Raw genomic sequence first — 10,186 nt, forward strand, 5'->3', positions numbered from 1 at the left:
ACCAAAGACTATCAAGTAAGGACGCTACTCAATACTCGTGTCTGAACTTCTTTGCTGAATGACACCAAGCAAGGCGCTCCTACTAAATCGCTCGCCCAAATTTTAAGAAAATTCTTGTGAAAAGGCCCTCTGGGTATGAGATTGATTTTAAACAGTGTATTTTTGGACGCTGATTCCGAATCACCCCCCCCCCCCCCCCCATGACGTAGGGTAAAAATGCTTCCCTGGAGAGTTATGGGCAAAAAACCGTTTTGGTCACGTGACAGGCTAGTAAAACATGAATTCGATTGTTTAGGGCTCGGGTTAGGGTTAGGGTTGTTGTAAGGGTTATGGATAGCTTCGGGGTTATGGTTAGGGTTGCGGATTAGGGTTTATGTAAAACCGTTTTGTACGGCTGCAAAACCATAGAAACCAAAGTCACGTGAAATTTTTGGGCGAGCGAATTAGTAAGAGCCCAAGCAAGGTGATACGACGTCACGACGTGCGTTGGGTCGATCTATTATCATAATGAATAGACGGACCACACGTTGTGTCTCTTTTGTTGTCAATAATTTGAGATTCAGCATTTCACCATCGAACATCTTCATATCAAATAAAAGTAAAATATTTAATCGCCAGTCATGAAAAGAGTAAAATAAATAAATAACACAACTGATTTTGATAGTAGAAGCACTTACTTTTCCTTTATTATCATTTTCATGCATAGCATCAGTATGTCAATATTAGCAAAAACCATCAACCCTCTGCCTACTGATTAATGACAACATCACGCATCGCAAATTGCAAAGTAATTAAAAATTTCAAATCTTCTCGTCTCCGTTAATTGTTGATAGAAATAAAATCTAAACAACAGCTAGTGCAACGTTCTGATCTTGATTCTACTTGAACGACTCTAAATTCTTATGTAACTGTGTAAAGAAGGTCACGTTAAAATGCTATAATTTCTAAAGCTTAAATAGAAATGCTAACAATCTGGTATCCGGGCTATATTAATCAATTTACAAATATCTAAAGTTCACACTTTCAATAATGAACAGTGTTGGGAGAATTCAAACGTGTATTAAACTTAAAGCGTTTAAACCAGTTTATTTTAATAAAATGTGATCAGGGTGATGTGCTGCTCAGCGTCTTTTGTCTCTGGATCTGCTTCTAGTTCGCCTCTTACGGTCACGTGACCTCGATGTGCGTTCCCGTGACTTTGATTTCCGATCTCGTGACCGTGACCGCCGATGGCGGGATCCAGATCTGGCTTTTTTCTCTTTTGATCGTGATCTGTAAGTAAAACCAATATTATCATCGGTGTCCATTAATTTATAGATTACGATGTTGTACACCAACGACCGAAACGTGTATAGTGCACAGCGCTATACAAATATGTACCTGTCTTTCGATCGTCGAATGGACTTCTTCTTTCTCGACTTCGATCTATCACGTGACTTCTTTCTATCACGAGATCGGTGTCTTCTCCGTTTGGATTTACTACCGGACCGAGAACGCTTCCGTTTTGGAGATCCTTCAGCCTCCGCCGGAGCAACCGTCGGATTAGATTCTGGGAATAGTTTTAGATAAGGGCGTGTTTAACTGGTTTAACTGTCCAAGTTGTTCACTATCAGAGGAACAAACTCATTGGAGAAGACAATAGTTTTAAACCAACCTTCATTAACAGCGTTTGCAATAAGAGTCTGGGCATCGAGCAGACGTTTCATCAGCAGGTCCTTCTCCCGTTCAGCTTCCGTTTGCTTTGTAGGAGGCTTCCTGTTAACAAAAGTCTTAATATCTCCGCCATGTTTAAGTTACAGTGTACTAAAGCTGATGCTTATGATTATTAAAGATAAAGCTTTTTAAATGTGACGGTATATCAGATAGTTTGATAAAAAATGAGAAGGTTTATCCAAGTTGGTGGCCACTTACCCGAGCCAGTGTCGACTGTGGATGACTCTTATCTGCATGTTACAAAAGTCGGCTCCGTCGTACTGTAGGGCCACGTTCACTGAGGCAAGATCAAAAAACTCTATAAAGGCAAACCTAGGGGACACCGGATTAGATAAATATAAACCTTGGGGACACCAGTCAATGAGAGGAAAAATGTACGGCTGGGCATAGGTTAATTTACCTCAGGCTAGGTTCATTTAAAAGCGGAAAATACAAAAGTAAAGATGCAGAAATTGGAGATCACAGATTGGGGTTTACGAGTCTCCTTTCATTATTTATTGGAGTTCGATAAAATTCGAGAAATCTCAACATCCTGCTCTATGCTCATTGCTCAATGCAGCAAACTGAAATAGTCGAATATGACATGATAATGACTAAAATCTAATGAGTTGATAGAAATTGGGGGAACCAGAGGAATTAAATTTGAAATTTCACAAAAAAGGAGCAGGTGAGTGTGTGTAAATACCTCTTTTTCTCCATCCAATCGCCACCTATTCTAAGATATCTGATATCACCGCAAAACTGGAAGTAGTTCAGGATATGTTCAGCAGTTAAAAATGGGTCCAGGTTGTCGACGTACACAGTCCTCCGAGCTTCCCGCTCCTTTTGCATGGTGTAATCTGAAGCGCCGGTCTACTGTCAAACTAATAGAATCTAAGCGTCGACATTACAGTTTCAATCCAAATAAATTTTCATACAATTCTCAATGTTTTATCTTTAAAACCTTCGACTAGTTTGGGAGCGATAGGCATGGGGACCCCAGTAGCTGCGATAAGTCGATAATTTGAAGCCAATTTCTGAGAGGAATCACATAGCTCCTTGGTCTGACTCAACCCTGCTACAAGCAAACTCTGGGGGAGAGAACTAAGTTAGGATTAAGTTAGGGTATTCTTGCATAAGACCAATTTAAAAGCAATGATATAAAATCCACGGATTCAAACAAAGAATAACTGAAACTCAGATCTGAAACTCACAGGCTGAGGTTTATTCCCGAGGACAGGATTAGCGATATGAGATGGAATAGTAGGAGCAATAGTAGAAACCAGCTGCTTCACCTCTCCCTTATTATCTCCCGTCAGGATATTATCTTGTTGTTGTTTGGTGGTGGACATGGCGGCCGCTAGTTGTAGTATCTCGTATTCTGAGGGTATCACGGCTGAGGTGGTGTTGTTTATTAGTCAGGGGTTTCTTTAACAAGGGTGGGGGTACCTTGTTTGGAGCGTGAAGGTTAGTGACGTCGTATTGATGTCATAGGTGTGAACTGTGAAGGTTAGTGGGGTTTTTCGGATATTTTATTGACAAAAGTGCTTTTCTGGAGATCAAGTCAGATTTTCGGAGAAATAAATTAGGCTTACAAGAGCTTTCTCATGGAGATAAGCAACTTAAATTGAAGGCGGTTAAAAGAAACGCGGAAGCTAACCAGATCGTGGGAATTATTTAAAATTTTAAGAAGTTTAAGAATTTAGATGATAAGATTATCACTTACAAACGGGTACAATTACGATAGGTTTATCAATGAAGACGGTACTAGTCATGTGCTGGGCAATATACACATACTGTGGACTCTCAAACTCTAGGTACGCCACTAGCACCCCGAACTTGTTTCTGTGCCTGGTTGGAAATGACGGTGTTAGGTGGGAGATGAGAAGAGAGAATTGGATGATGATTATCGAGAAAATATCAAGTGCTTTCATCATGAAATGCTTTTTTAAGGAGTTATGTTACCACTCATACAAATGATTCTAAAAGCAAAGCGATGATTAAACGATTTAAATAAACGTACTTGTCTTTTGGGAATATCTCAACATGGTCAATTGGACCTATCTGCTGGAAGAGCTCTTCTATCTGTTTATCTGTTGCTTTTACACTGTGAAATGAGGATACCAGATTTAGCATTTTGTATCAGTCAGTTATCAGTATATTTTCAGAACAGAAAACGCAGGAAACGTAAATTGACGAACCGAGAAAAGTGAGAATCCTATAAATAATCGGATCTATTATACCAATCTAATTTCTAATTTCTAATTTCTAATTTAATCACTGACCTAAGGTTAGTGACTTGTATGAGACGAGGTCCTTCAGCAACAGGAGGTGGAGTTATTGTTTCAGTCTTCTCCGTCTCATGGTTGACAGCGGGCACCAGCTCTATTTCATGGTCACCTGATAACACTACCGCCATCCGCAACTACAGGGCGGTTATTAGTTAATTAATTAAATAATTAATTACTTATATAAGTCAGATAAATTAAGTAAAACTGAGAAGAAAGCGAGGGTTGTACTACAGCAATGAATTATTCAAAAATATTTTTATTTTCATTCCACGTGACTCCGTCGAGTACACCCTTCTTTATCAAGTAATAGATAAGAGAATGAATAATGTTCATTCGAAAGTGCTTAGTAGATAGAACTGAAAGATAACATAACTTTAGAAACCAGGCGAATAACTTAAATACAAAAAGGTAAACGAAACATTGCCACTTCAAATGTTCCAGAAAACAAAAATATTCTGATCTAGAATCTTACCACACCCTATACCAAAGTATACGAAACCTACCGAATGTTCAACCCTAAATAAAATACTACAATTTCGAATCTTTTAACACACTGTCACAAACTCAGAATAAAGTTATTCCTGTAAAAGGTCTCAGCCACTTCTAAAACTGCTTTATCATCGTCAGTCACGGCTTCTTGGTCCAATGTTAATTCCATGTAGTGTTTGGCTTTCCGTTTGTCCCCTAGCCTGAAAAGTTGTTCATTTAAACTTTAATACAGATATTTCGTACGATCCAAGTATATGGTTTTGCGGGAAATGCGAGTTGTGAATCTAGTGAATAGGAATAGGAGCCAAAGGGATGGATGATTTTATAAATTATACAATTAAAAAGTTACGACGAAATTGTCATTTTAAAATTAGAAAAATTTCAAAAAGATCAAACAATCTAATTAAAAATCCTATAACATATCTTAAACTAACTGAAAGTAAGTTTTGCCGATAAGGAAGATATTTCTTGTCCAAGCCTTTGGAGCGATCTCTTCCGCTTTAAGAAAGAAACCCAGCGCTTCCTCGTAACTACACTCGGGTAACTCCCCCAGGAATGTAGAAGCAAACTTCCTCTCCCAATAGGATAACTCCAGTAGCTCCACATGCCAGGTCCCCATCAGAGTCAGCACAGTTGCATCAGAGGGGTTCAACTCAATCGCTCGTTGGAGGTGATACTTCATAGTTTCCAGATTCTTGATTTGATGTTTCATGCCCTTGGAACCGCTATACGCGTTTGATATGATAGCTTTCCAGCGGTGCGCGGACGAGTTAGTTTCGTCAACAGCTAGGGCTTGATCGATTAAATCCACAGCTTCCTGTAAATCAGCTGTGCCCTTTAACCCCTTCATGTTGAGTCTTTCCCATTCGGCACGAGCACGTCTCCACAGAACTTCAGCATTGTTGAGGTCCTGGTATCGCTCCATGGAGTGGATTAGTTCTAAATACTCTTGCTTGTCGTAAAGTTCGTCTAGATATTTCAGTACATTATGAGGAGGTGGTGGATCGATTGGTAGAGGCTCGGGTGTGGGCTCTTCAGTGTCAGCTGAGGCTGAGGAATAAGAGGGTCAATGAAATAAAGCGTTCTTTAGAAAATCTTAAATTCCATGAACATTAAGAAAGATTGAAAACAATTTCACCGGAAAGTTATCGTTTATTTTTATCATTTTACTAAGACGAACCTGCTATGATGCCGGCAGCTAACAGTCCACTCCAGTAATATTTAGGACATTCTTGTCGGTCTGTAGAATATTCTGGGTTACATATTTCCCTGTCCACCTCCGTGATGATGCGTAATTCCGTCTGTAGTCTTGTTTTTGCACGATACGAGTTTATTCTGAGAAGTTGAACATTAACATCAACATTGTTAAGCACAGTAAAACAAACCACCTTGTTTTGAAAACCTAAATAATTGGTTAAAGAATAGCGAAATCAGATGAGGAAGAATGTAACTAAATAAGACTGATTACTCACAAAGTACATGCCCGTTTACTGCATCCAGAGTATCTTGTAATCATGGTTCAAAGTTCAATGTCCGGTTAAAATCATCAAAGTAAACGTACTATCAGTTCAGTACGATTTTATCATCGTTCCTACATGGTCAAATTAAGAATTATGGATGTTCTCATAATGTACCAGGTATTAAATTACTAACTTAAGCACATTTAGACAATTTAACTTGAGTATTTACAGTAAAATGTTTGGTCCTGTATGTTTATTCGAAAATATTTTCAATGAGCAAAAAAGTCGAGCCATGTGATTAACGTTCACATAATACAATTATGTATAAAACCTAGATCGATACTTCTCTGGTTTATCATCCAATTTCAAACAGTAATTTCACACAACTGGCATAAAAGCAAAAAATCCAGAGGATGAATCGAATAAATTAAATTAAATCCTACTCTGTATAAATATATTAAGCACAAAACAACCGACTATATAAACATTAGTACCTTAAACTTCAAATTCATTTAGACATTTAGGGTCACATTTAGGGTCACGTGATCTAAACGAGCTAGTAAGGAATCATGATAATCATGACTTAAAGTTAGTTTTGTAGAACTGTTTAGCTTCCTCCAAAAAGGCCTGATCTTCGTTTGTAACAACAGGTTGAGCCATTGCTAACTCCAGGTAATGTTTCGCACACGGTGTTCGGTCCAACCTGAAATTCGTTAGTAGTGATTAGACGTGGAAACTTATCTTCCAACAACACTAAACTGTGTGATCTGGCAAATCTTAGAATTTAACAAAATCTGTTCGACAAGTTTAGATGTATACTTATAAAATATCAAACCTGAAATAAGCTTTGCCGGTCATAAAAAGGTTCTCAATCGAAGTCTTCGGAGCGACTTCCTCAGCTTTCAGGAACAACATTAAGGCATCTTCATAATAATACTCTTCTGGCATTTCCCAAAACAAATTAACGAAAACTCTTATGAGCAGCGGCATGTCCAGCAGGTTCATGTACAGAGAGCCTAGCAGAGTATTTGCAGCGGCCTGATTAGGATCCAAGTTAATAGCACGCCTCAGATGATATTCCATTGTTTTCAGGTTCTGAAACTGTTTCTTAAATCCAGCTAAAGTGCTGCAAGCGTTCGACAGAATAGCCTTCCAGAGGTGTGCTGAGGAGTTCTTCTCGTCTAAAGCCAGCGCTTGGTCGATCAGGTTTTCAAGTTCCTGCATTTGAGAAACCCGACCTTTTCGGTTTAACACATTATAGTCCTGTCCCTCTTGTTTGAGCAGCTCCCATTGCACGCGGGCGCGTCTCCACAGCACGTCCGCACTGTTCAGGTTGGTGTAACGCTGCATAAAGTTGTTCAGAACAACATATTGCCGGGTGTTGTACAGGTTATCCAGGTATTCTAGAAGTTCAGGTGGGAGGTCGTCTGACTTGGTGGGTTCTTCTGGTTCTGTAGAGGCTGAAAGAGAATGTTGTTATTGGTTAAAATCTCAGAACTTTCTCTGCCACACGATATGTATATGGACAAAGTTTGGTAGGGGTGAGGGGTGTCTCCACTTTTTCTAAGATATTTCTCACAAAAATGATAACTGACACCCCTAAAGTTGAAATTGCAATTATGAGTTACAAATTGATTTAGTCCGGCATGGGCGCTGACACACTCGACTAACCTGCTAAAATACCAGCAACTAAGAATCCAGTCCAGTAAATTTTAGAAGACTGTTCATGTTCTCTACCAGAATGGCTTTCTCCTTCGCAAAATGGCGTATAATATGTCCGCGTAATAACTGGTGTGTTTGTTTGTGCTCTGTCTTTCACACTGTATGAGCTAACCCTGGAGGGAAATTAGAAGTCAGGAGTCACATGATACGGAAATGTGAAGGTATTGTCGGGGTAACCTGTTAGAGCACTTTCACTTTCATTAAGAATCAAACAGTGTAAAACAAGTCCTTCATATTATGGAGCTAGGGTGTGGGCTAGCTACACGGACACCTGGTTAAAACGTTTTCATCATATTACATAATCAATAAATGTATTTAATTGTATTTGTTGTTGTGAAGATAGTTTAAAACTATGTCACCAATGTAGATGATACACATTGCACCACATTGACTACAGACACACAAATTACACCTTACAGACATTCTTTAAACATCAGAAATTAGCAAAGTTAATTATACTTACAGTGTACAGGCCCGTTTGCCACATCGTGCGTATCTTGTAATCATAGTCAGTAAGTTACCACGGTAACCATGTGTCATCTCCGAACTTACATTCTACCTACACAGCACAAATTAATTAGACAGTGTATCGTGCTGGTACTACACTCGTACCATCGCTACTGTAATATTTCGTGAGCGTATTTTGTAAATTCTCAAACAAATATAAATATAGCCCCTACTTGCTAAAATACACAAAAATAACAGATCAACATGTTAGAATGGAGGTGTGTGGTAGGAGAAATGTAATATGATACGTGCCATAATATGTTAGAATGGAGGTGTGTGGTAGGAGAAATGTAATATGATACGTGGTAGGAGAAATGTAATATGATACGTGCCATAACATGTTAGAATGGAGGTGTGTGGTAGGAGAAATGTAATATGATACGTGCCATAATATGTTAGAATGGAGGTGTGTGGTAGGAGAAATGTAATATGATAGGTGTGTGGTAGGAGAAATGTAATATGATACGTGCCATAATATAATGAAGACCTGAATGGTATAATCACATCAAAAGAGCTCGTGTTACACGCGCTGAGCTTCTTTTTACGTTCGTGTGCTAGAAGTATTTCATTTTGCAATATTGCTGTGTGTTTGATATGTTGGAGTGTTGCAGATATCATTTCTGTTTTAAGTTCTCTTTGGTTATAATATCTGTTTCAGCTCTATTACGTAGGAAGTTTAACTGTGCGCATTTATATTAAATTATAGTCTGGACTATTTGCGTCATCATGATTGACAGCTGTTCTTTATTGCCAAACGGTTCATAGCAACTTGCAGTACGTCAGTATGTGTTTAATATATCGGAATATTGCAGATATATATCTTTGGTTTAAATCGTATTTTCTTTGGTTATCATATACGTTTTCCAGCTTATAACCAAAACAAGTGAATTTAACTCAGCACAAATAGTCTAGACTATTTGCATCATCATGGTTGACAGCTCGGCATTCCTTTATTTCTTTATCGCTAAACAGTTGGAAATTTTAGCTGCTAATCTTGGTTTAATGCCGCTCAATTATTCCATATATGGATAAACAAATTGCTATCAAGAAGCAAGTAGTATGAACAAGTGATATATAACCATACCCAACCTTAATATCAGTTGTTGTTTTCGTGATTTCATTTGGGATAGTAATTTGATTTACAAGCGTCCGCACATAAACTCTAACCAATTAGTGTCACATACACTTACAGCTGATGGAGTTCCCTAATTACTTCTACATATATCCTACATATTACATTGCTCTCACTACATGTCACGGAGCTTATTACACTGAGTTCTGTGTCTTCATTACACCCTCCATTACATTTCCTTTTGTTCGTATCAGTTCTCTCACTTGTAGAGTAGCTTGTATACTTACTGAGACTGTGTACTGTTGCTTGTATACTATTGCTGTGGCTTGCAGAGTAGCTTGTTTACTTACTGTATGGTTTGTACTGTAGCTTGTACAGTTACTGTAGAGTACAGTATCTTACATAATCTATTTAGTGGCCTAGATACATGTTGTATTAGTATATTAGACTCTATTACGTAAACGTTCGTAATTTGTGCGAGGGTGGCTTTTAAGTGTCCACCGTGTAGTTCGACCTTCGACGAAGGTCATTCGTTGTTTGAAATTATTACTGATTTCATTTTTGTGAAGGTATAAAAAATATAACGTTTTTATCTTTAATTTAACCGTTATGTTGTAGCATTATACTTAACTGATTATAATTCGTGGCAAAGATTGGACTAATCTACGAAGTATTAGTGAGCGAGTACAACTGATTGAGAATCCTATCAAGAAGCTCCAAGTTTTCTTAGTTTTAAAGATGGGTTCAACCTCGTGAGGCGTTTGTCCAATACATTTGTCCAACATGGGCTGTATCCACACTAATAAAGCACATGACAGACGACAGTGACAGATATACATGTCGCATTTCCCGCATGTTTTAATACTGGATAAGAAGACGTCAAGGTGTATTTACTCAGTGCCTGTTGACATGTACACACTTTGTATACATGTTGTTATTTGCTGTTGCTCTCT

At 38.3% G+C, this 10,186-nt stretch overlaps 2 protein-coding genes across 2 annotated transcripts; both read right to left on the reverse strand.

Annotated features, from left to right (window-relative positions):
- Positions 1 to 606: 606 nt before the first annotated feature.
- LOC134820445 (probable splicing factor, arginine/serine-rich 7) lies at positions 607 to 7,970 on the reverse strand. Its single transcript, XM_063830829.1, has 11 exons — positions 7,957 to 7,970; positions 3,978 to 4,118; positions 3,716 to 3,799; positions 3,419 to 3,543; positions 2,907 to 3,088; positions 2,657 to 2,783; positions 2,399 to 2,552; positions 1,912 to 2,025; positions 1,655 to 1,755; positions 1,381 to 1,549; positions 607 to 1,272 (listed from the first exon to the last, which is right to left on the reverse strand). Exons 2-11 carry the CDS (start codon positions 4,109 to 4,111, stop codon positions 1,122 to 1,124), a joined length of 1,341 nt encoding a protein of 446 aa, XP_063686899.1. The 5' UTR covers positions 4,112 to 4,118; positions 7,957 to 7,970; the 3' UTR covers positions 607 to 1,121.
- Positions 6,152 to 8,209, reverse strand: LOC134820446 (regulator of microtubule dynamics protein 1-like). The gene is made up of 4 exons (XM_063830830.1): positions 8,118 to 8,209; positions 7,604 to 7,767; positions 6,768 to 7,392; positions 6,152 to 6,635 (listed from the first exon to the last, which is right to left on the reverse strand). The coding sequence occupies exons 1-4, from the start codon at positions 8,192 to 8,194 to the stop codon at positions 6,509 to 6,511; spliced, it is 993 nt and encodes a 330-aa protein (XP_063686900.1). The 5' UTR covers positions 8,195 to 8,209; the 3' UTR covers positions 6,152 to 6,508.
- Positions 8,210 to 10,186: the final 1,977 nt, after the last annotated feature.

Source organism: Bolinopsis microptera, chromosome 9, assembly GCF_026151205.1.
Source record: "Bolinopsis microptera isolate Bmic1 chromosome 9, MBARI_Bmic_1.0, whole genome shotgun sequence".
In the NCBI taxonomy this organism is placed as follows: domain Eukaryota; kingdom Metazoa; phylum Ctenophora; class Tentaculata; order Lobata; family Bolinopsidae; genus Bolinopsis; species Bolinopsis microptera.

Coding starts and splice junctions, on each gene's coding strand:
- LOC134820445 (XM_063830829.1), bottom strand. CDS start 4,111: ATGGCGGTAGTGTTATCAGGTGACCATGAAATAGAGCTGGTGCCCGCT. Junction 2,026..2,398: donor GATTGGATGGAGAAAAAGAG/GTATTTACACAC, acceptor GGTGTCCCCTAG/GTTTGCCTTTATAGAGTTTT. Junction 1,550..1,654: donor TGCAAACGCTGTTAATGAAG/GTTGGTTTAAAA, acceptor AACTATTCCCAG/AATCTAATCCGACGGTTGCT.
- LOC134820446 (XM_063830830.1), bottom strand. CDS start 8,194: ATGACACATGGTTACCGTGGTAACTTACTGACTATGATTACAAGATAC. Junction 7,768..8,117: donor GGCAAACGGGCCTGTACACT/GTAAGTATAATT, acceptor ATTTCCCTCCAG/GGTTAGCTCATACAGTGTGA. Junction 7,393..7,603: donor AGTTGCTGGTATTTTAGCAG/GTTAGTCGAGTG, acceptor ATTCTCTTTCAG/CCTCTACAGAACCAGAAGAA.